At 47.1% G+C, this 24,171-nt stretch overlaps 5 protein-coding genes across 8 annotated transcripts; all 5 read left to right on the top strand.

Moving 5' to 3' along the window:
- Positions 1-1,438: 1,438 nt before the first annotated feature.
- Positions 1,439-7,700, top strand: si:ch1073-15f19.2 (nectin-4). 3 transcript variants are annotated; one of them, XM_029848277.1, is made up of 6 exons: positions 1,439-1,591; positions 4,277-4,615; positions 5,979-6,197; positions 6,234-6,512; positions 6,981-7,083; positions 7,296-7,700. In XM_029848277.1, the coding sequence occupies exons 2-6, from the start codon at positions 4,294-4,296 to the stop codon at positions 7,390-7,392; spliced, it is 1,020 nt and encodes a 339-aa protein (XP_029704137.1). In that variant the 5' UTR covers positions 1,439-1,591; positions 4,277-4,293; the 3' UTR covers positions 7,393-7,700. The 3 variants fall into 3 exon arrangements, with proteins under 3 accessions (XP_029704137.1, XP_029704138.1, XP_029704136.1); XM_029848276.1 differs by lacking the exon at positions 1,439-1,591 and adding an exon at positions 3,849-4,073; XM_029848278.1 differs by lacking the exons at positions 1,439-1,591; positions 6,981-7,083 and adding an exon at positions 3,847-4,073.
- Positions 7,701-8,032: 332 nt separating this feature from the next.
- On the top strand, positions 8,033-11,842 carry LOC105417503 (uncharacterized). Its single transcript, XM_011611706.2, has 6 exons — positions 8,033-8,190; positions 8,645-8,752; positions 8,827-8,854; positions 8,966-9,087; positions 9,408-9,466; positions 9,833-11,842. Exons 1-6 carry the CDS (start codon positions 8,184-8,186, stop codon positions 10,241-10,243), a joined length of 735 nt encoding a protein of 244 aa, XP_011610008.1. The 5' UTR covers positions 8,033-8,183; the 3' UTR covers positions 10,244-11,842.
- A 179-nt stretch (positions 11,843-12,021) lies between these two features.
- timm10b (translocase of inner mitochondrial membrane 10 homolog B (yeast)) lies at positions 12,022-13,469 on the top strand. The gene is made up of 3 exons (XM_011611707.2): positions 12,022-12,310; positions 12,387-12,482; positions 12,677-13,469. The coding sequence occupies exons 1-3, from the start codon at positions 12,284-12,286 to the stop codon at positions 13,247-13,249; spliced, it is 696 nt and encodes a 231-aa protein (XP_011610009.1). The 5' UTR covers positions 12,022-12,283; the 3' UTR covers positions 13,250-13,469.
- Positions 13,470-14,209: 740 nt separating this feature from the next.
- Positions 14,210-19,623, top strand: ilk (integrin-linked kinase). 2 transcript variants are annotated; one of them, XM_003971328.3, is made up of 13 exons: positions 14,210-14,352; positions 14,787-14,911; positions 16,515-16,680; positions 16,771-16,866; positions 16,981-17,077; positions 17,184-17,267; positions 17,364-17,449; positions 17,553-17,662; positions 17,915-18,042; positions 18,426-18,547; positions 18,632-18,731; positions 18,870-19,000; positions 19,142-19,623. In XM_003971328.3, the coding sequence occupies exons 2-13, from the start codon at positions 14,823-14,825 to the stop codon at positions 19,289-19,291; spliced, it is 1,359 nt and encodes a 452-aa protein (XP_003971377.1). In that variant the 5' UTR covers positions 14,210-14,352; positions 14,787-14,822; the 3' UTR covers positions 19,292-19,623. The 2 variants fall into 2 exon arrangements, with proteins under 2 accessions (XP_003971377.1, XP_011610010.1); XM_011611708.2 differs by having other exon boundaries at positions 14,229-14,352; positions 14,810-14,911.
- Positions 19,624-19,895: 272 nt separating this feature from the next.
- smpd1 (sphingomyelin phosphodiesterase 1) lies at positions 19,896-24,067 on the top strand. The gene is made up of 8 exons (XM_003971354.3): positions 19,896-20,477; positions 20,930-21,250; positions 21,364-21,644; positions 21,761-21,934; positions 22,069-22,240; positions 22,386-22,462; positions 22,643-22,788; positions 22,869-24,067. The coding sequence occupies exons 1-8, from the start codon at positions 20,286-20,288 to the stop codon at positions 23,282-23,284; spliced, it is 1,779 nt and encodes a 592-aa protein (XP_003971403.2). The 5' UTR covers positions 19,896-20,285; the 3' UTR covers positions 23,285-24,067.
- The last annotated feature ends 104 nt before the right edge of the window (positions 24,068-24,171 follow it).

Here is a 24,171-nt window from a genome sequence, read left to right as displayed (position 1 = left end):
TTTTTAAAAGGCTGATGAGGCGACGAGTAATGACTAGCTTGTTGCGCCTCTGTTGTTGCCGTCCCCCGGGCTCGCACCCCCGCATATTGTTCGCCATCTTAAACCAATAATTCTGCAGCCCATTGTGTACGCCACTGACAAGCTTTTTAACTCATTTTTATCCCCCACAATGCCCCTCTCTGTTTGTCTCTCCCCTTCTCGCTCACCCACTCCCGACAATCTCCATAATTACGTGCTTTGAGAAAGTTGCTCAGACCTTTTAGGTACTGAAAGTTTTCATCCTTATTCTTTCATTCAAACTTTATTTTCCTTCAAAATAATCATCCTGAAAGGGAGAATGAGGTGTTGAGTCTGTGATTTCCCGTCGTTCTCTTCTAATTCCCAGAGCAGATGTTGGGCTAATTTCCGTGACTTTCTGTCTGGCAGCGGTGATTTAAAGGCAGGCGAGTTAAAAGCAAGGCTGGAATATGAGTTCTAGAGGTGTGGACCGGCGCTCCACTCGTACTTTTGTTCTATTCCAGATCAGCTGGTTGGAGTCTTATTCCAGACGTCTAAGATGTTGTGCTTCTCCTTTTTTCCACACATCTTTTATTTTTCCACCTATCTGAGCATTTCATTCAGGACTAAACCTGTCAGCCTGCCAGTGGGGTGGAACACAAGCAATTTCAGGGGGATTCGTTTAAGAATTTGATTATTTGAGCTTCCACAACTGCTCTGCAATCTTGTTATGGGTTACACCAGCAGCCACCATGTCGTACTGTTTAATGAACGGCGTCGGTTTTATTTTTCTGATATTCATCACTTCAGCAGGCCGTACAGGCGTAGCATCGTAGCATTCCTGAACCGGAAGTGCTGTCGGGCCAAAGGATAGCGGCAGCGTTCCACTGCTCTGCCCCCAGCAGCCTGCTAGCGATGTTTTATGGAGCAGAGCGTGTTGCTTTTGTTAGCAACGACGCCGCTCCCGTTTGCAACACTTGGCCGTGCACGAGATCTCTTCCATGTCATCGACTCAAATTCCTGCTATTTTTTTGAAGAGGCGGGGGAGGAACGTCAATGAACATCCCCGACAGGATGCAGACAACAACAGGCAAACAAGTCAAAATAAGGCAAGAGCCGCACCTCCAGAACACGTCTATGACCTCGAGGTACGTCCCTCTGCAGTGACCTTTGACCTTCGGAGTCTAATCAGCTCATCCCAAAGTCCAGTCACAAGCTTTCTGGGGAAATGCTAAAGGCACTGAGATTTCAACCTTAAATTCAAGCTGACGTTTAAGTTAAAATAGGAATGTTTACTTAAGGCATCTTCATGATGCCTGCTGACCTCCAGATCTTGAGACGTCACATTCACATGAATGGAATGTAGGATGAAATCTCCATGGCCTTTGACCTGCACTCAGCAAATGTGATCCTTGTGTCCTTCAGTCAGAGCCGACACTGGTCTGAAGGGAATCCCTGCGAGCCTTAATAAGACAGCGTGATGGGACAGTCGGGCCGGCGACGCCTCCGACTCGTCAGAGGGAGCGAAACCTTAACTGGCAGAGCTGGAGCGCCAGCGGTGCACATCTGTGGCAGGGAGTGCATCACAGATCAGGTAATGACATTACAGAGTGAACTCAATTTGGAGCAGGAGGCCTTTTACCGACTAAAACGGACCTCGTCTGCTGTCTGCTCGGATTCAGGTGCCTCTCCAGTGAAAACCGCACTCCTGATCGCGTTAACGAGTGTGTGAGAGTCACTCGTCTTGCAGCAATCCGCTGATAACAGCCCCAAAATACTCTGGCCAGCTGCAGCACCAGCATGTGTTGCTAATGATGCTAGTCCAAATCTCGTACAGATGCAAAGGAGGTTCTCTGTAACCAGAATAATCTGCTGTGGACTCAGCAGTGTCCCAGTTAAATAAGATGCGTTTTAAGGTGCGGCTCGGTGCAACAATGTAGCAAAGAACAAAAGCGAAATAAAAAGAGCTACTTGTCACACAGCCGGGAGTGTGTGGGTGGGCACAAATGGTGCAGCACATTGTTAAGGAATTAGCATTAATATCTGTTCTGCACCACAGCCGACGTGCTCGGAGCTTCACCTCTGCACAGGAACACCGTCTGGAGCTCTGAGGAGGGCCACACAACCAGTGGATCTACTAGGGTTTAAAAAATGACCGCCTGATTAGAAACCGTTCACCTGGCGCAGGATGTGATCTTTAACCCTGCTAACTAGCAGGCCCGAGGGGGACGCATGCTCAGGGCAGTCGGCTGCGGAGCAACAGAGCTCAGCGCGTTCTCGTCCGTATCGTTGGGGACGTCACAAAGTAACCGCTGACACGAGCTGAGCGAAGGGCTGCGAGTTTAAACAGATAGCAAATGAAGCAAGAGACAGAAAAAATATCAAACACCAAGCAAAGCAAGTGCAATGTTCTGAGAGCTGGTTTTATTATGTGATGTTGGCCTGGATTTACCCATAAATGTGTCACAATCATCTGCATTCAAAAGCCTGCTCACGGGAAACGTTGAACTTTTGGCTAATTTCTCTAAGAAACTGTGATAATTGATCTCTGCTGAGGCTCCAGAGGCCATTTGTGGTGATTGAACCTGGTTAGAAGAAACTTTTTAGTATTTGTTCTACAGTTTACGGAGGGGTGACGACAACCAAAAGGCAATGGGATCAAATAAGAGCAGCTCTGACATCAAAATTAGGGTTCACCTCTACAAAAGAGAAACCGTCTTTTGAAGCCGGGGTGTGAAGTGGAGGGCACGGTCGGTGGTCCCAGCTTACACTGGTTCTGTTTATTCAGTGCACCAGGAAGACTCACACACATGGAACCGCCACGTGCTGAGCTGGCAATCAGTTTTCTGGCACGAGGAGGCAATTTTCTGCGGGCTGCACTGGTATAAAGAACCCCGAGAGACCCCCTCAGAGTTGGTTACAACCCAATAATTCGTGGGGTGGGGAGTGCACGAGTAGGTCGCGCCTTTTTCTTTCCCTTTCATTGCACTGGTAACAGCAGCATCATTACTGTTCCTTATTATTTAATTGTGAATGAGATCAGCTCCTCTAACATTTCTTCCTGGAACACAGTGAGGTTGAAATAATGAGCCGTATATTTTGCTCTCAGAAATCCTTCCACGACTTCCCCCAAAGACCGTAACGATGATGCCCTTATTAAACTGCAGCCGTGCTCCTGTATAAAACTGACAGAATAGTAACAAGAAATATCCACATCGGAGAGCCGTCATTCCAGTGAACTCTTAATTCAGGTTGTGGAGGTCATACGTGTAGCGTGGGGGTGTAACGTGATCAATCATCCACACAGATGAAAGGATAAAGAGCAACTGAGGCTGTTTGGTCGAGACTCTGTCATGATGCAAACATTAGTTTCCTTTGTGATCAGCGGTGATAGTGCAGGTTAATCTGGGGTCCTCACCTTTGACCTTTATCAGCTGCCTGTTTTTCCTGAGACGTGAGCAAAGATCCCGCGTGATACCAGTTTGCTTTTAGGATCTGTTCTATTTTGCTAAGCCTTGAGGTGTCAAAGCTCTCCTACTTAAACCTCTGAACAAGGTGGAGTACAGTTGGTAGTATCGTTATTTTCTCTTTTTTCTGAAATACTTCATTTACATTTAAGAAAAGAAAACCTAATAAAAGCAGCATTAGCATCCAGAGCTTCTGGCAAATGAGGAGAAAAATCAAGTCAACTTGAATCTTTAATTGTTTGGCCTTGCTTGCTGCGGTGTGCGTCCGTGCGCGGCGCCTTCCTGGAGACGTCGCCTCGTTTCTGCAGCATGAAACCGTTGCGACCAAACGCTGAGCGAAGCTTCTGCATCTGCTGCAGATCTGTTCGCCACAAAGCTCTGAAACACAAATAACTCGCTCAGTGTGGTTTCCTGTGAAGTTAGGTCATCCTGTTCTGTCTGTCGCAGGCTCCTCTCCTGAGCGGCGCGTGTGTCTACCCTCCTGGGTTCTGTTGCCTGCTTCCATGGATTTATTTTGATTGATTATAACAAGTATTGGGAGAACAGCTATGGCTCACGGGGCCTTGGGGACACTTTTTACCTTCATTCTCCTCAACTGCATTGAAGAAGGTAATTTCAGCTCCTGCGTGCTGATCCTCGCGTCACCTCACATCAAACACCTCGTCTGGAAAGGCTTTTGGTTTCCAACGTGTCAAAGTTACGAGTTTATCTGCCTGCGTCCCAGTGGCCAGCGTGCAATATCCACTTTAAGATGTAAGTGATCTTGTCTGTGCGTCTGTCTCGCTCCCAACGTTATCTGATGTGCTTGACAGGGCGACAGGACGCTGAGATGTTCCGCTCTGAGAAGATGGAGGTGCTGGCGGGCCGAGACGTTGCCTTACCCTGCACCCTAGAAGTTAGCGCTTCCATTCACGTTAGCATGATTGAATGGAGTAAGAGCAGAAGTGAGAACAAAAAGCTGGCGCTCTACAGCCCACTGTTCGGAACAAAGCTGATGGCGCCAAATGTCACCCTGGAGGTGGACAACACAACCATGGCCACCCGCCTGCACCTTCACGGGGTGACAGAGTGGGACAGTGACGTCTATATTTGCAGCCTCAGCACCTTTCCTCTGGGCACCATCAGACAAGAAATAGAGCTTAAGGTCACAGGTAAGAAGACCAAACTCCTACTAACGTTCAGATGCTCTGCAGTAACCTTCTATCTAAATGTTGCTTATGATCCACGTTGCTGCTGATTGCATCAGGGCGCCGCTGCTCCGCCAGTGTTATTAGTTATTTACTTCAGAGGAACCGCATCTCCTCGATAAGCTTGGCTGTTATTGCCCTCCTCTTTGCCTACCTCCCTCACCACAGTGCCTCCTAAACATCAGAGGCAGGTAACAATCACAGGAGGTGTTGTCGGGTCGTGTTGCGCCCAGCCCGGGTGTTGGAACCTCCGGTGCTGCCGCTCTGAATTAACCTCACATTATCTCGCCAGTAGATGTTGACGTTGAGATGAAGTGTGATGTGGGGCGGCCCCGTCGCGCCGCAGGCTGGAGGCAAACGTCGCCATTCAGCTGCAGGCCGCTGTCAATGCGCGGAGCAGGTAGAAGCAGACGGGCGGCATCATAAGGGGCAAGAAAATGTCTTTTGGAGATGAGAGAATGCTGCAGTCTTGATCTGGCTCAGGAACGGAGAGCCGGGGTGACTGAGCGACAGCACAGGAAGCAGAAGTCTGCGTCTTCTTCGCTGTTTCTTTCGATCACGCTCAATCTCAACGTCTCCTCGGGGTGGTTTGACTGGGCCCAAGAGACCGAAGGACTTCATAAACTGGGCCAGAGAGCGCTCGCTTGACTTTTGCTGTTATTGTTTATCTCACTCAATTTTCATTTCAATTAGCAGAAAGAATGCAATCAAAGCTTGTTGTTTTTCTTGAAAGCTCCCAGGCAGCTGCGAACAGGCGCCGGTCGCTGTGATAAACGATGAAGTGCACAGCAGAGCAGCGCAGCTCTCGCTGATTCGCTGCAAATCAAGTGCAGCGTGGAATTACACCAAACTGTGCTGAACTAAAACAGCCTTTCACAGTATCTTTTTTTAATTTTACAATGTAAAACAAGCATAATGCATGTCATCTGCCCCCGCCGGTGACAGAGCCCGGCACAGAGGTGTGAGTGGGCAGTGCTTCGGCGCAGAAAAATAATCCCCCCACGGCTGTCTAATTCCTCATGCTCACTTGTGACGATGTGAATAAGTAACAAAAGAAAGAATGCAAGCCACACTCCATTCTGAAAGACGGGCAGACGAGGCGCTGTGGTGGAGGAGAAACTGGAACGGGGAAAGAGCGCCGTCTCTTGGACAGAAGGGAGTACTGCACATTACCCGGAACTTGGATTGGAAAGCTGAATAGCAGAGAAGTTGCTGTTCCTGGGAAAGAATTAATTCAACAAAAGTCTGTTTTGTTGTGGACAATTTGCAATGTTTCTGCTTCCTGGGATATCTGCTGGGGTTTATTTTTTATGCCTCTGTTTCGCAGCTTCAGATGTTGTTGGCACGGAGACGAGCTTTACTGAGGCTACGGACAGCATCCGTGGAACAATGCTGACCAGTCAGCATCCAACAACAACACAGACAGATGTGTCTACTGATGCAACAGATGGTCCAAATACCAGCCGTGGCTTCGTCACAGCGAGTGAAAGTGCAACATCTCACACCAACGACACACAAAGCGGCGTCACGACAGCCCCCGCCACAGGTCCTGCTCCCGCCACAGGTCCTGCTCCCGCCACAGGTCCTGCTCCCGCCACAGGTCCTGCGCCCTCCAGCTCCTCTAATCATCAGGAGATGAAGACACATTCACCTGATGCATCCACAAGCCACCGAGGTTCTGCATCCTTTTCCACCAGGGGGACAAGGGATGACACCTCGCTGTGGACCGTGCACCCAGAAGTGAACCCTTCAACGAGCCTGGAGGAGTCCAACACCCTGGGAGCGACTACAGATCGCCCTGGCAACACGCATGCAACCACGGCCCTGAGCACTGGAGACAGAATACCCAACAGTAATGAAGGTAACTTTCTATCTGGTTGTATTTGGTCAGTTCCGAGGCGCTGTGGGATCCACATTGTGCCTAATGAGGTGATGCAACTGCAGCTCTAGAAGGTAAACAAACAGTTTAAAGGCTGCAGAAAAGCAGAGCCTCAACAGACAAGACCCCCCCTTCCTTTAAAAGGAGCAAATAGAGCATTAGCCTGACGCCACCTGCATATTTATCACACGTGGGGGCTCAACACACTGCAGTTTACTCGGCCTCTGGCCATGACGCCTCTTCAGCATGGCAATCTTATTAAAAGTTCCACTCCTGCAAGTGGAGATCAACCAGCGGAGAGGCTCTTTCAAACTTCTGTTCATTTCTGATCACTGATCGTCTGCGGGGGTTCCACCTGCTCGAGCCGGTGGATACAGCACAGAAGCGTCGGGGATTACGTTCCTCTGAAATGAGACATTGTCCCACTTCTCTGAATATCTTTACATCCAGGTGGCTCTCAGAATCATCACATGCTGGCTTTAATGATCATTTTGCCGCTGGTGATTCTGGCCGTGGCGGGCGTTCTCTGCAGGAAGTGGATAATAAAGCATAGGTAAAGACAATCTGTCTATTTAAACATCCTCTACAGCTGATTACACTTACTCAGGGTTATGCACAGGGTGACCCCGACAGGAGGCAAAAATCGTTGATTTCGACTGATGAACATGACCTATAATAGCCACCTGTTTTCTTCCGTCTCTGCAACCTTCCAATCAATACCTCTGCTCTCTCTCCCTCTCTCTCCCCCCCCCCCTCCCTCTATAGGATGGATCGCCCCCCTCCGTTCAAGCCTCCTCCTCCTCCTGTAAAGTATACTTCTGCCATATACAAGGATTCCTCAGCACAGCCGTTACAGTGCTAAAATCTGTTAAAACCGTAACCATTGTACAGTACTTGTGAGGACATGATGGTCCTGAGATGCGGTGCCTCCTTTGTCCACTGTAAATGAAATGAACTTTTTCAGGTGTTTCAACCCAATGTGTGTACATTTGGAAATAAAGGTTTGTTTTTTCTTTCTTCCATCCGTGCAAAGTCGCATGTGAGAGAATGAAACCACCCACATTTTCAATAAACCTATCCATCTTTAAAGGATGATCTCTCTCTTTGAAGTCTCAACTGCCTAATTTCCTTTTAAACTATGGAGAGAAATAAAAGTTTCATTCATATCAACTAAAGCCGTCATGTTTTTCTTCAGACGTCGTTTGGAACATAATAAAACAGCTTCACCATGAAGAAAGATGGCTGCATATGAACAAGCAACAGGGAAACAGGGCACATCCTGATTATTTACCAGAGCAGTAACCCAAATCTATTTATGGATTTCATGACATGGGTTCGTTTACAAGCTCAGAACAAAAAGGAGATACAAAAAAAATGGACTTTTGAGCCAAATTAATTTCCTCTAAATGTGTTAGGAGACGTGATTAAAAGGGAATCTGCCAGCATGCCTTCTGCTGTACGGTATTCTACCTCATTATGAGGCGTGCGTCAGAACGAGGTTACGGTTTCCTGTTTGTAACTGACGAGCAGTTTTCAAAGTGCTGCGTTCAAGCGAGGAAAACTGAGCCCAGCGCAAAACTGGAAACCAGTTCACCGCCGTGATCCGCCGTACATCAGCCACACGGGGCCAGTTTGCTCAGCAACAGCTGGATTATGAAAGGTAGGCCGACACTTACTGACTCTTGCTTTTAGGGCAAATTAGAGAAAAAGGAGAGAAGTCAGCGAAGCGTATGGGGTCAAGAAACAAAAGGGAACAACGCAACGACATAATGAACAATAAAGGCAGCCACTGGGGCATTTAGTTGACTTTTTAAAAAGATGAAGCCACTCCTGTGGGTGTTTATTAATCACATTATATATTTCCTGGTAAACGATGCCCATATTTTCCCTCTTTATTGCTAAAACACCCTCCTCCTGCCCCCGGTTAAATGTGACAGCTGCCCAATCTCAAGATTATGTGTGATCATTGCGATTTATCACAAACGTGAGGGCTCATCTCCCCTGGGAGAGGGCGATGGTCATCGGGAGATGAGGAGAAGCTCGCCGTTCCATACGCGCTGCTGTGACCCTCGGGGGTCAGAGGTCCTGACGGTCCGCTCGTCTTTGTCTTTCAGAGTGTGAAACTCTGCTGATTTGCCTGGCGCTGATCTTGTTGGCCCTGTTTCTCTCCATGATCCTGAATATCATTTTTTGCCTCCAGCAAAGACCCTGTTTTTTCCAAGGTACGGCCCTAAAGAGATGGACGTTCTTAGAACTCTCAACCGTTTCTGTAAATCTCTGTCTTTTATCCACGCAGACAAATGCTGCCTCAACGACCGAGAAAAGTACGCTTTTAATTTCTCCTTTCTTATCTGGCTTGAATCTTTCTCTAAGTTCTAATAGTTTCTAAATGACGGCGCTGTAGACATCGCTCCTCTCTCTCTCTCTCTCTGAAGCATGTCACAGGATAAGGGGCGTTATTTCCATAACCCCAATCATGATGAGCAGCAGGAAAATTCCCACAGCAGTGAGGAACAAGAAAATCCAATCTACGGCAACCTGAGCAGAGACAGGAGAGGTGAGCCTGGGTTCTGTCACCCTTTCAGAAGCAATAATGGGGGAATAAATGCAGTCTCTCGCTCTCTCGCTCTCTCTCTCGCTGTCACTGCATCTCGATTTCTCTTGAGGGAGTCGTGCGGGTGTCTCGCTGCAATTAAAGCCTTCGTTTTGTACTAATTACGGCATTATTGTTTCAACTCACTGGCTTTGTTGACTGAGTGCAAATTCCATGAAAAGTCAGAGAGATTCAAGGACTTTCAAGGCTGTCCCAAGTTCCTCAGTATCAACCAATAATAATAATGTCAATAATAATAATAATGAAACTTTATACTTGTTCAGGTTCTGCAGAAATTTGCTATGAGATGATGTCACTACAGCACAACAGAAGCCAGGCCAGGGTGAGTGCTTTTAGCCGCGTTTCCCTGCATCAACTGTGGCAACTGATATTAAAAACTGCATCCGCTGCATCTTGTTGAGGTTCAAACCACTGAATCACGTGCTAAATGCATACATGCACATGCAAAAAGGGAACCGTCATCTTGAGACCCTCGAGGCCGTTTGTGTGTAAAAATTCACTTGCTGTTTAAGCCAATACGATATTGCTTTCAGAGCGGAAAGGTGTCTACACTGTGGTCAAAGAAGCAGTCAACCAATGTGCATAATAAGCTCAGGAAGTTCTAAAAATACCCAGGCTGTACCAAAACAGACCTGCAAAGGCACAAATCCCTCACGCCATCTCTGTCTTCGCTGCATATTTTTTGCAGGCTTCGGAGCCTGACTTGAACTACGCGTCACTGGATCTGAGCAAGGCAAAGAAACCCAAGAAGAAGCGTCGCCCCAAACAGGCCCAGGGATGCAACAACCACCTCACGCCCCTGAACTCGTTCTTAGAGGTGGACGTGGACGTGGAAGCCCAGCTTCCACCGGGAGACGCGAGCCCCCTGCTCTCACACAGTAGCATCTACCTCAACGCTCAGCAGATAGCAAAGGGGACGGAGGACATGGGGAGAGGACAGAGCGTGAAGACGGAGGCGGAGGGCTCCAAATGGACCAACAGAGATCGTGACGGTGAGGAGAGGAAAAATAGATGGGATGGTAGCAATGGGGACATCTGCACAGAGGCTGCAGAGGCAGAGCGTTGTCACGGGGACACAGATGCTTTTAATGGAGTCTAAAAAGACGGGCAGACTTCAATCTCACAGCTTTCTAGAGGTACACTCGACATCTCAGCTCTTATAATTTGAAGAAAAAAAAACAACTTTGAACCTTTGTGAGATTTCCTCTCTGACGCGAAGAAAGAGCCCTTTGAACTGTTCACATTTGGGCAGCTGAAGAAGATAGAAAAGGGGGGTAAGGTGTATTTCTTTTCTGTGCAATGGCCCAAAAGCAAAAGTCTGTGTGACATTTACCGGTCCACAGCCACGTGGAAAATTCAGAATGTGTCCGGAAAGTCAAGGAAAGTGCACCAGATCGAGACGGTACATGACAAATGTTCACACGTCTCGCAGAGACGATCAAAAACATGTTGTTTTCCACACTGCAGGTGACAACCCCCAGAGACGACGTGCTCTCAACGAAACGCTTGATCAGCCGTGCACGAGTCGGCTTGTCAGACGTGTTTGCATTCAGAGCAGAATTAACATAAAAATCAAATTAATGGAAAGTACAGAGGTGAAAGATACGAAGCCCCCCCCCCCTCCCCCCCCCCTTCCTCCTTATTAGCTTATTGTTATGTTAGAATCACCCACAGAGGATTTGCCTCATCAAAGTTATGATAATGGTCATTAGCTCCCTAATCTGCATTTGTGAGGGTGTTCGCAGCTACTGAAACGGGACTTTCCAGCCCTGATCACTCTGCCGGGGAACGATGATTTACTGCTCGGCTTTCTGCGGAAGGGACGGAGCACTGAAGTGGAGAAAGCTGCCAGAAGCCCAGCTGCCCACTATCTTTTTGCTGACACTCTTTCAGTCGTTAACTGTGGCCTATTTTTCCCTCATCTGAGGATTAGAGGGTTTTTTTGCCCCGGGCATTTTGGAGAGTCTTTGCAGATTTACAGTAATAGCAAAGACACAGAGATATCCAAAGGGCAGGGCACTGTATGGATGACTGGGGCTATAAATGAAAAGATCTATCACCCTCCTTGACCTTTGATGTCTTCAAAAGGCATTTTATTGAAAATATCATTGGGAATACTTTACTGACTTCCAGTTTGGTGCATGTGTATCTTTAAAGAAGCAAGAAACTGACAAATCCTTCAGCGTCTACACAAAAGAGGCTTTAAACTTAATGCCTGTCTTTTGGTGGTGTTCATTAGGCTTGATAATCAGAATGTAAAGAATTCAATTAGTTTAAAATATTGTGCTGCTAGAGACTCATCTCAAGGTGGAAGGTTTAGTTACTTTGACATCCCATAATGTACGACACATCCAACATTGATTGTTATTTGCACTACTGAGGATTTTATTGATAGTCAAAAGTTCTTCAACCCCATTAAAACAACGGCCATCAAAAACAACAGACCAACCAATAAACACAAATTTTATTGCAGGTTAAAAAAATAAAGAAATAAAATCACTTTCATGTAGGAAAAAATATCCCTCGGGCAACACGAACACATTGATATTTTTGTGATTTTTTATTTTTGTGAATTTCAGCTGCCAGTTGAAATTTTGTTTTTCCTCTAACAGAAATGATGATAGATTTTTATTTTCTATTTTTTAAGTAAAAGTCATTTCCTTGTTATTTTATGCAGAGAATAAAAATATAGATGTTTGCTTGCCTGCTTCATTACCACATTTTCATCAGTATATGTATTCCAATAATACCATTATCATTTGAAATAAGCGGTCGATTTTAAGTATCAGTAGTGAATAAAATTAACATGAGAAGAAGACGTGAACGTGTGGCCCACAAACCGGAAATGGGCCCTTTTTAAAACCACAGAGTGAGACATCTTCCTGTACGAAACGAGCTTTGGCGTAAACATGGCGGCGCCCGTATGAATGTCATGTAACTTTGTCAGTTGGCTGCTTTTAGTCATTTTTAGGCACGAATAGTCATGCGTTCATGCTTACCGGTAAATGGAATAACGTGCAATTGTACTTGGATTCAAATCAATCAGGTTTAGCATTAGAAAGCCACCTTTACTCATTAATTAGCTAGCGGAGGGATAGCACACTAGCTAACGAGCAGTGGACTCCTTGACGGAATCACGATGGACCCTGACCAACAACTGAGAAATGTAAGTTCGAATATTTATTGGAATATTGGCAGCAACTTGGTCTGATAATGATGTTGCACTATCGTGTCTATCACAGCTGCGGGATTTTCTTCTGGTTTACAACCGCATGACCGAAATTTGCTTCCAGCGATGCAGCAGCAACTTTAACTACAGAAATCTCACAATGGACGAGGTAAAAACACCGTCATAGCTGACGGGTGTCTTTTCTTTACTACTAATAATAGGGGGGCAATTATGACACTATGCAGGTTTTTTCTGTTGGTTTCACATGAATGTTTCTGTTTCTAATTTAAACGTGTCCTGCTCTAGCTCAAAGGCAAGTTTTGCATACTGCTTTAATAATTTCCTCACTGCCATTTGCCCCAGGAGCGTTGTGTAGACAACTGTGCGGGGAAGCTGATCCGCTCCAATCACCGCCTGATGGGCACCTACGTGCAGCTGATGCCTCGGATGGTGCAGCGCCGGATGGAAGAGATGGAGAGCAAAGCTGCGGAAAATGCCAAGGCAGCAGAGGCTTTAGCTTCATCTTCTGCTCAGGCCTCTCCTGTGGCCCAGAGCTACGGCACCTCGCCCTCCCCTCTCGAGGAACCCCCTCTGTTAACTGCCTCTGTTACTGATGATGCTCGGGGCTCGCTGGCCAAGCCGCCAGCCTTCGACACTGAGAATAACCGTCTTGGGTCTCAGTCAGCAACGGCCTCAGAGGGGAAATTACCAGCTGCTGCTCCACTCACACCTGCGACTGAAGAAGGATGGCTTAATAACCCTGGAAAAGGACCCTCATATGCAGCCAGCTTGCCTCAACCGCCCATAGCTAATGCCCAGATTACATTAGAGAGCTCTCCGCCTGTTGTCATGGCAACTCCGAAAAGATCCTCGTCAGCAGATGGACTGACTGTGTCTAAGTCCGCAGAGAATCCGCTCTCTTCAGGCCAGCAGTGATGCGGGGTCTGTCCCCAGGTCGGACCCTGATGTATGTGAGGGCCACATCGCGTTGCTGGGTAGGATCCTCTGATCCTCTGACTAAAGTTTCCCAAATGTGAAATGTAAAAATGTATGAGATCATCACTCTTCAGTAGGCAATTTAAAAGGTTGGCTGTAATTGAACTATTGCATACATGAAAAGTTCATAATGTATTTGTATTAAAAGACGTAAAGCAGTTTTACCTGCGTGTGTGTGGATGAGACAGTTTTACTGTTTAAAATTTATGTTTAATGAAAGGAGGGAAAAAGGAGTTGTGACCACACTCCAATTAATGGGGGAGAAAAGTAGGCAGATGGCACCATAAATACACTCAGTAATGATAAATCCTTCATATAGCATAATTACATTATCAGGCAGGGAAACAGAAACTAGTTAATAGTTAATAATATATTGTTATTGTTTTTAATTTTATTAAAATTTGATGAAGTTTTGTAGTCTACTGTCTCACCTCCTAGATAGATATTATTGGTGATTTCTGTCTTAAATATAATGGTTTTTAATCTCTAATCTCTTAATTTTTAGGATGTAAGGATAAAAAAGACCTGACACAATTGCAACCCTTAGTTCATATATGAATTTGCATTTATTAAATGTAATATCTCTTAAACAGAAATGCATATAAAAGCTGTTATTTTTGGGACACCCCCCCCCCCCAAAAAAAAAGCACAGTTATTGAGTGTTAATTGTCATCTGCTTCCTGTCGTTTAAGTGCAAATATATCTATACCAGGAAGAGCAAAACGTGAATTGAGTCCCACTTGTAATAAATAATAAATGAAATGTCTTTAAATCTGCCATTGGAACACTTTCTCCCACAAAAGCTCTTCGGTTCCTGCCGTGCTGTCGCTGGTCGTTGCATCGCCGCGCGGCCTCCGGCAGGGGTCGCTGTTCCGCGGAGCCCCGGGACGGGAGCGGGGCCGCGGGAGCTCCTCAGCAGTAGCCCACATCAGCTCCGAGGCGCGGGGCGTGGACTCTTCCCCGCTCTAAAATCTGAGGAGAAGGCAACCTTCCGAGGGTGGAAAAAAGGAAGAATCGGACAAAGAATCCATCGTTCTGAACCGGTAAGGAGTCGCTTTATAGTTTTACTATCGTTTTCGCGCAGAAGTTTTTCTTTTGGATCGAGGAGGTGAACTTAACCACCGGACTTTTAAACAATAGCTTTGAAGTGATTCAATAGGCCGGCCGGCCCGCCCGATCATACCGCAGGAGGTGAAGGTGTGAGGAACTATTTTGCTGGTTGTTACTGGACTCTACTGGGTTCTAATCAGCTGTTGATGCGTTTTTGGTCAAATGATGGAAACAATAATGTCATGACACCAAATAAAACCTTAACACGGTGCTTTTATTGTGAAAGACACCATTGATACTCACCTATTAACTTTATAGTTTTTCTCACAGTGCTTGAACTATAGCTGGATGACAAAATTGACCTCTTTGATTAATTTATTCAAAGTTGAAGGACATTTCCATCATCCTGTGATATGCTCTCTTGCAGGCTTCATGCTCCTTATCTCCCAGTCTGCAGGTAGCCATGGATGACATCTTCACACAGTGTCGAGAGGGGAACTCTGTGGCCGTCCGTCTGTGGCTGGACAACACAGAGAACGACCTCAACTTGGGGTGAGGATATAAAGCCGCAGCCACTCATGTAAAGCCCCGAGTGACCGTGGGGGGGGGTGTCTTTCTGTCCACATGTGGTGAGCACGTAAACACCGGAGTTACATTTACAGATAACGAAACACACATGTTGGTTGTGGTGACTTTCTGCTGCTATGTGCGTCTGTGGCTCCACATAAATAGTTTCCATTCTGTCTTTTCTCTGCTGCTGAGCATCACCCAGTTTAGGTCATTCCAGTCTGCTTTTCCCCCCTTTTTCCCCCCCTTGAAATGTTCTTCTAATGATGTCATCCTTCCAAAACTGTGTCTATAAAAAGCAGCGGGTGTGAAGTTCGTAAAGTTTGACTTTAGTGACTCACGCGGCCGCACTCTTTGGTGGAAAAACACGGATTATTACCATGTAATTACAATCAAAATTGAATATTCAACCGTGTGGTTGTGGCAACAGGTTTGTCATTTAAAAATAAAGGTAATATTTAAAAATAAAGGTAGGTTTTGTTAGATTCTAATCGATCATAGCAACGAGCTAAAATTAAAGGCTTTTTTAACTGTATGGTCAGAGCCAGCCCTGCCGGTTTACGTAATCTCCTTGCTGGACAGTAGCCTGAGGATCCCATCGCTAAAGACCGTGGTTATCTCATTCTTGGGCCAGGCCATATATGTGCAGCTTGTTGACGTTGAGGGCTGCAGAGCTGCCGGCCAACCACGCAGCAGCCAAGGCCATTTCCTCCGCTCAACTCCATACAGGGCCAGGCTCTGGCTGGGCTGCTGACAGAGCTGCTCTGGCGGCGACTGTAGCTGCAGCCCAGCGTAAACATCCGAAGGAGCAGGCATTATGCTGCAGGCGGCGGGGGTATTGTCCCGTCTGTGTGGGAACACGCTGCGTTTCCCAGTCCTGTGAGAATCCCTGGTGTCGGCGGGAGAATTTGTGGATAGATGTGATGATTTCCTCTCCCCTCCGTGAGCTATTGCACATGTTTGAATGATGAGAGGACGACGCGGAGAAGAGGGAGCTGGGAATTCAACTCTGCATTTTTCCACCCTGTCATTCCTGAGTAGTTTTTCCTCCCCTGGTTGCTTTTTATAGCTCAGAGTGTTGTTCAGGCCGTGAACTGCCCGTCCACTGAGCGGGTTCAGAACTGAAAGAGAATGCGGTCGCTATTTCCTGTAGGTCGCACTAACCCTCCTGGGGTTCGCTGTGAAACACAGTTTTAGGCCTAGCCTGCAGACACTGGGGCGGAGGGGCAGTTGCACATAGGTGGCATTTTGGCTCCTTGTTGACGGTGCTGCTTTAGCCTCTTCACACCTTTGCATGTGTTATCAGGCAGTCCCGGCCTTTTTATCCCTGGGCCAGTTGTCAGATGGGGTTTGGACCACACGCAGCACGAGGGAGCATGTGTTTGGGTCTAAATAAAGACGGCTACGGTTGGAGAACCTGCACAGCGCCGCAGTGCAATGAAAACATTGCATAAAGGAGTTGTGTTGGCAGAGGCGTTCCTCATCAGCGTCCGCCACGCTGACTCGACAAATGTGCCTTCGCCACGAACGAGAACGACGCAACTGTCCCACAGCAGTGATTCGTTGTTTTTGTTCAACGTTGTCTCAGTGACGACCATGGATTCAGCCCCCTCCACTGGGCGTGCAGGGAGGGTAGGAGCGGCGTTGTGGACATGCTCATCATGCGCGGCGCGCGTATTAACGTCATGAACCGTGGCGATGACACCCCGCTGCATCTCGCCGCCAGTCACGGCCACCGAGACATCCTCGCTAAGGTAAACAAACAGGTGTGCAGCCCCCGTCTGCTCTTACATGGCATTAACATTTCTCTTCATCCATTTGTGACCCCCCCCCCCCCATGGCAGCTGATTCAGTGTAAAGCGGACCCAAACACAGCCAACGAGCATGGAAACACGCCTCTCCATTACGCCTGTTTCTGGGGCCAAGATGAAGTAGCTGAGGTACAGGAAAATACACCCACAGACCCCTTTTCTGTTGGTTTAAACCTCCCTCTACTGGGGAGAAGCTGCCACTGCATTTCTCTGTATTTGACATCTGGTGCGTCTCTTTTAAAGGACTTGGTGGCCAGTGGAGCCCAGGTGTGTATATGTAACAGATATGGACAGACGCCTCTGGACAAGGCCAAGCCCCACTTAAGACAGCTACTTCAAGGTGGAGAAACACTCATGGACCTCTAAACAACACAGCATATTTTTTTGCTGTGCAACTTGAATCCACATGTGGAATTTATGGCGACATATTTGCTTATCCTTGATAGAAAAGGCAGAGAAACTGGGCCAAAGTCTGACCAAAGTCCCCTATAAGGAAACGTTCTGGAAGGGCACCATGAGAACGCGACCTCGTGAGTAACGTGGAAAAGCCAACATTTATGATATTTAATACGTTTGTTTGTGTTGTTGTAATTACCAACAGGAGGTTATTTTTACGACTCTTTCAGGAAACGGAACCCTCAATAAGCAGGCTGGTATCGATTATAAACAGCTTTCCCTACTGGCCAAGATCAATGAGAACCAGTCAGGAGAGGTCAGTGGGAGTCCGCTGCTGCAAGGTCATTGGGATCACGTTGAATCTGCAACTCTGCGTATGTGTGTGTGTGTGTGTGCGTGTGTGTGTGATCTGCGTGCAGTTGTGGCAGGGTCGGTGGCAAGGAGATGAGATCATAGTGAAGGTGCTGCAGGTGAGAGACTGGACAACTCGGAAGAGCAGGGACTTCAACGAGGAGCATCCAAAACTCAGGTATGTCTCACAAACGTCATATCCAGGCACATTCCTGAGGATGTACATAGTTTCAAACTTGCTGACAGACTCCGTCGATGCTCTGAGAACACAAGGCATCAGGTTTGAGTTCTCTTTTTAGCAGGAAATGGAGCCCATCCAGCATGGATGGCCCCTCAGGGGAAATTCTGTGAAATGTTGCAACACTCCAACCCTCATCTGCCAATGAGGACTTTCACACATGTTCTGGGAATCTTTGCTATGTCTTCACAGGATTTTTTCTCATCCAAACATTCTGCCTGTTCTTGGAGCCTGTCAGTCACCTCCATCGCCCCACCCTATCATCATTACTCACTATATGCCATACGGATCGCTCTTCAACATACTCCACCAGGGCACTAGTGAGTAGACTCATGTTCATGTAATAGTAACCCAGTCCTCACACTATACTCACATTTTAGTTTTGGCCTGTGCCTCTCTTTAAAAGTAGAACCTGAACGTTTCGTTATGGACGAGTAATTATGACCTATATTGTATTCTACCAGTAGGGGGCGCTGTATGACCGGTCTTGAAGTTAATGCATTGGAATTCTGGGCATTTTAACGGCACACCTTTCGGATTTGACACACTGAAAATCAATGCTTAAGATTGTGACAAATGGGTTTTTTTTCTAAATGTTTCCATCACAAGAGAAGAAAGATAAAGGGCCAAATAATTCCAGAGAAGTAATGTGGATCGAGACTCCTCTGTCCATATTTATGTCAAGTGAAATTTATATCGTTAGCACTCGTCGTCGACCAAAGTCAAGCGGTGAAGTTTGCACTGGACATCGCCAGCGGCATGGCTTTCCTCCACACCTTAGAACCAATGGTTCCGCGCCTCTACCTCAACAGTAAACACATCATGGTGAGATCTTTCTTCTGACTGCTGGCGTTTAAACAGCTGAGCGAGAGACTATGACAATCGATAATAATGATGACCTGTACGTAGATCGATGAGGACCTGACAGCCAGAATAAGCATGGCAGATGCTAAGTTCTCCTTCCAGTGTCCCGGTCGGATGTACTCTCCAGCATGGATGGCCCCTGAAGGTACTGTATTCCCCCTCCTATATGAGTCATTCAGCAGCAGAATTTGTGTTTATTTTAAATCCGGTTTGGTGATAAACAGGCTTTTATTCTAGATTCCTTACTGTGAGTATGTTTCTGTTTTGCTCACCTTATTTCCAGGCTTGCAGAAAAAGCCTGAAGACATTAACAGGAGATCTGCTGACATGTGGAGCTTTGCTGTCTTGCTATGGGAGTTGGTCACTCGGGAGGTTCCCTTTGCTGACCTATCACACATGGAGATAGGCATGAAAGTGAGTCGCTGCTGTTTATGAACCCGGGCTAATGCTTTGCATCAACATCAGCGTACATGTCTGCACAGGCCTAAAACAAATAGCCAAAGGTCTGTAGATTTCAGATCAATAAGGCATCTTAAAGTCTGTTTGGTTGCTTAGGTGGCTCTGGAAGGTCTTAGGCCTACAATTCCACCTGGAATCTCACCTCATATCTGCAAGATGATGAGGCTCTGCATGAACGAAGACCCAGCCAAAAGACCCAAGTTTGACATGATTGTGCCCATCCTGGAGAAGATGCAAGACAAGTGAATCCAGCATCCTGTACGCCTCTGTTACAGCATTCTTTGAAAATGTTTAGACCACTCATTATGGCCGCTTCCACCACATATCTGCTATCGCACTGTAAATAACATCAGAGACCACGTCTACTGCATTATTCAAAAGTATTATATTGCTTTTCTCGTTCTTCAGCCTGACAGTGTTGCTCTTTAATCATTAAGGAAATATATGGAAAATGTTGGCAAAAACACATTGAAGCAAATGCAGTCACAAGTTTAAGCACATTCAAATAAATATGAGAAGGTTCCTTTTCTACACATGAATTGATGACATATGCAAATAAATGTTTAATATTTATGATAGATGTTTGCCTCTATTGTGGAGTTGATGCTTGAAGCTTTTTTATATAAAGATAGATAGATAGATAGATAGATAGATAGATAGATAGATAGATAGATAGATAGATAGATAGATAGATAGATGCAGGAAGTGCAACTGCTCTGAGGTAAACGGACACTCTTCTTTTAATGTGTCGTTCTTCTTCTACGTCGCTTTTTTGTGATTGTTTATTTGTCTCTTCGGGGGGCGTTACCACTTGGGCACGTGACGAGTCAGCTGACCCGGCGCTTTTGAAGAGAAGATCGTCACGCGCCTGCGGCAGCAGCGGAGCATCATAAATACGCGGCGGTGCGCTGCCGCTGCTGTGGCCCGACCAGGACAGCGTCACCTCGGCTCTGGTTTCAGAAGCGTTCCGGGACGGGGAAGCGTGGCTGTCCGGTGACTCGCCTCAGCACCGACAAGACAACAACGACCTTTGCGATCGGCGCTTTTAGAAAAAGCTAAAAGCAGAGATAGCTTGCTAATTTCTCAGCAACGAAGCTGCTCGGTTCTCTTCTTCTTTTTGCGAGTGCTTTATTTTAAAATCGAGTTAGTGTTAAAGTGTTAAATTACGCCTCTGAGTGCTACTTCCTGGCGGCTCGTCGGGGACCCTTGACTGCAGATAATAGTCGGAAACGTCGGAACAATGAGGCTTCCTCTGGCGGTTCTGGTTTCATTCTCTGTGGTGTTCGGTTCCTGTTCCCCGGCTCCAGGTCCAGAACAGAACAGGCTGACGTTCTTTGAGCATCTTGGACACACTGGATTCAAATTCAGCTGGAGAAATCTCACCTGTCCCACCTGCAAAGCTCTCTTTGTCATCCTCGACATCGCACTGCTGGTACCGTTCACTTTTCTGTTGAGATTAACCGGATTTCTCTTGGTTACTTATTAAAACTCAACGTAAACGTTGTCTCACTAACTGTTTAGAAAAGTAAACCCAAGCAAAGCAGACGATTACAAAAAAAACTTCGGAAATCTGCTGTGGTTGGTGTGTATGTGTATGTGTGTGTGTGGGTGTGTGTGTGTGGGGGGGGGGGGTGTCCTGATAGTAGGGGAAGGTGCACTTTCAGGCGCTGCTGAGGTGCCCTAAATGTGAATGGGAAAATCTTAGCTCTCATTCCAGTCTCAAAGAAGAAAAACAAGCCAGTATGCAAGTATTTCAATTTTGCTTTGAATGGAAATTTTGCGTTACAAAAAGTCGGAACTTGTCTTTTCAGGAAGTTGTCTGCTCTCAGAAAAAGGCCCTGTCCCGGCGTTCCTTCTCTAATCTTGTGGTCACTCTTTTCCCAGACTGACACGAACGAAGAGCATGTGGCCCGTACCGCTGGCGAGGTGTGCATCCGCCTCCATCTGGCCGAGGAGAGGGTGTGCCGATCCATCACCGAGCTGTTCCGGGACGACTTCATCCGAGCGCTGCAGCGGTCCTTGCTTTTGCCCCGGGAAGCGTGCGCCCTGCTGGTGGGCCCCTCCTGCGGTAAATATGACATTTATGCTCCCTGGAACGTCACGCTTCCGGGCATCCCCAAGCCTCCCGTTACTCCGCCCTCTCTGCCGAAACCTGGGTCTCCGCAGAGCAGGATCCTGTTTCTGACGGACGTCCACTGGGACCAGGTAACCAGAAACGAACCCAACCAGTTCGCTTTTTGGTTATTTAAAACCAAATAATCGCCATAACGAACCTCGTTGTTCACGTTTTCTTAAATAATGACCTCATTGACCTTCAGGAATACACTGCCGGCACGACCGCAGACTGTAAGGAGCCTTTGTGCTGCCGCAAGGATTCCGGCTTTCCCAGCTGGAGGCGGCGGGAGGCTGGATACTGGGGAACCTATGGCAAGTGTGACCTGCCTCTGCGGACAGTTGAAAACCTCCTGGAAAACGTTGCTGCTGCTGGAGCCTGGGACTGGGTGTACTGGACCGGTGACATACCAGCCCATAATATTTGGTCTCAGACCAGGACACAGCAGCTGTCTGAGCTGACAGTTATTTCCAGGCTCATCCACAAGTAATTAGAGCGACCCTCTCTTTAAGCCTCATATCGGCCCCCGTCTGTGCGTCTTGTCGCTGCTTTTTTTTGGAGTTTGTCGCCAACGTTGACCCTCTTTTCCCGTCTCTGTGCAGACACCTGGGGCCAAAGGTCAAGGTTTACCCCGCCGTAGGGAACCACGAGAGCACGCCGGTGAATAGCTTCCCACCACCCTTCATCCACGGCAACAGGTCCAGCAGCTGGCTTTACAACACCATGGCAGAAGAATGGTCGCCATGGTTATCAGAGCAGGCTGTGAAGACTCTGAGGTGATTTTATCGTTTGATATAAACACCTGAACATCTGATGTGATAACTAAACATCAACAGCAACCAAGGAGTCCCAGGTTTTTGGTTTATTGCCGAGGGTTGGTGCTGCATCTCTTCTTGATTCTCTATCGCAGGTACGGAGGCTTCTACACGATGGAGATCCAGCCTGGGCTGAGGGTGGTGTCCCTCAACATGAATTTCTGCGCTGCAGAAAACTTCTGGCTGCTGGTGAATTCCACCGATCCCGCGGACCAGCTGCAGTGGCTCGTCCATGTTCTCCAGGAGAGTGAGCTCAAGGGAGAGAAGGTTCGCCGAGCAGTAAACAAGATCACTTGACTTTCTTATTGCTCCATGTACTTTAAAGAGGCTAAAGTTCCTTTAGCTGCGTTGCCTTTGTCCCAAAATGTCTTTAAAGGTTAACGAGTGTAATAATCCTTCCCTCCTTGTTAAGGTGCACATCATTGGTCACATCCCACCTGGTCTGTGTCTCAGCAGCTGGAGCTGGAACTACTATCACATTGTCAACAGGTAGCTGCACCATTGATTTGAGATATTTTAGATCTTTTGATCTATTGATCTCTGCCTGTCTCTCGTGTGGATTTTAGCTGGAATCTGCCAATTCTTCCATGAACTTTGAGCTGTAGTTGCTCAAGCTCCACTTCTGAGCAAACAGATCTTCCCCCCTAACATGCTGACGCTCTCTTCCAGATACGAAAGCACAGTTACGGGGCAGTTTTTTGGCCACACTCACATGGATGAGTTTGAAATGTTTTTCGATGAGGCGGACAAGACCCGTCCTTTCGGAGTGGCGTTTATTGCTCCCAGTATCACCACTTATGTCGATCTTAACCCCGGTGAGTTAAAACAAACGGACCTCTCCGCCGTTCCAAATCCGCAGACGGCTTTTTAAACATCCCACCGTTGTCTCTCGAAGGTTACCGGGTCTATTATGTGGATGGGAATTATAAAGGCAGCTCTCGACTCGTTCTGGACCACGAGACCTACATCCTCAACCTCACAGAGGCAAACCACAGTCCAGGAAGTGGCAAACCTGTCCAAGACCCCAAGTGGGAGCTGTTATACCGAGCCAGAGAGGCCTACGCGCTGCCCAGCCTGTTTCCCGCTGACTTGGACACGCTGATACAGACCTTCGTCAAAGACGACCGCTTCTTCCAGAAGTTCTGGTACTTTAAACACAAGGGGCACGTGTCAGAGCCGTGCAAGGACGCCTGTAAAACGACAGAGATCTGCCTGCTGCGCAGCGGCCTGCAGGAGGATCTGGGTAAATGCACAGGCCACCACGGCTTTGTGAAGAAATTGATACGGTCCACCAGGAAGATCGTTTGTTGACCTACGTTGAGGTTCGGGCTAGCAGAAAGCAGCATGACCAAAATGTCAGGAAGCCATTAGAGGGACCCTGTGGTCCTCAGTTATGCCTTATGTTAGCTGCAGCTCAGTAGAAATGGTTGTGAAGTGAATTTCTCGCTCTTTTCGCACCCTTTGCAGTGCTCAAACTGTGTGGTGCTGTGGTGATTCTTCTATGTTATGGGGCTTCCTGTCGGGGTGAAAACAGGAACATTTTTACAGCTCCTAACACGGCTATACGGCTCTTCTACCGCAGGTTCTCTTTCATCAGTGTTTTTCCTCAGTATTATGGTCCATATTGCTTTATCAGGTCAACTCCCACTGCTGTGATGAAGGTTTCACTGTTACGAGAAACCCCAGAGGTTCACTTCTCTATCAGGTTTGACACCTAGCATAAACTGGTCAAATGATTTTTTTCCTCATGCCTGGACTCTTTTAAAGCCTTTTATTGGTCACTAAATGATCTTGGCATCACTACTCAGGTTGGTCTGTAGTAGTGTTTTTTGACAACCTCTTCCTATCGACAGTATTTGCCAATGAGGGTTTACACGTGTCAGCGCGTCACTTATTTGCCGTGCAAAGATCAAGTTTGATGTACCGGTACCTCAAGTGTGACGTGTGGAACATTCAGGAGATTGCTCTTTCCACTCCGCTGATTTTAGCACACATCACCAAAGAATGTTCACGTTTTGAATAAAATCTGGTTATCTGCCTCCTTGCACATTTGGAAGATAACTGGCTCGTGTCATTAAAGCTTAGATCCACTTCAAGACCAGCTCTGTGGTCCTGTGTTCTCTAAAAAAGGGGATTTTCAGAATGACTGGTGGTTCAGCCTAATTATCATATTTGACTTTAACTCACTGGAGGCCATA

Source organism: Takifugu rubripes, chromosome 15 (assembly GCF_901000725.2).
Source record: "Takifugu rubripes chromosome 15, fTakRub1.2, whole genome shotgun sequence".
Lineage (NCBI taxonomy): Eukaryota > Metazoa > Chordata > Actinopteri > Tetraodontiformes > Tetraodontidae > Takifugu > Takifugu rubripes.
This window is presented reverse-complemented; position numbering and strand designations above follow the sequence as displayed.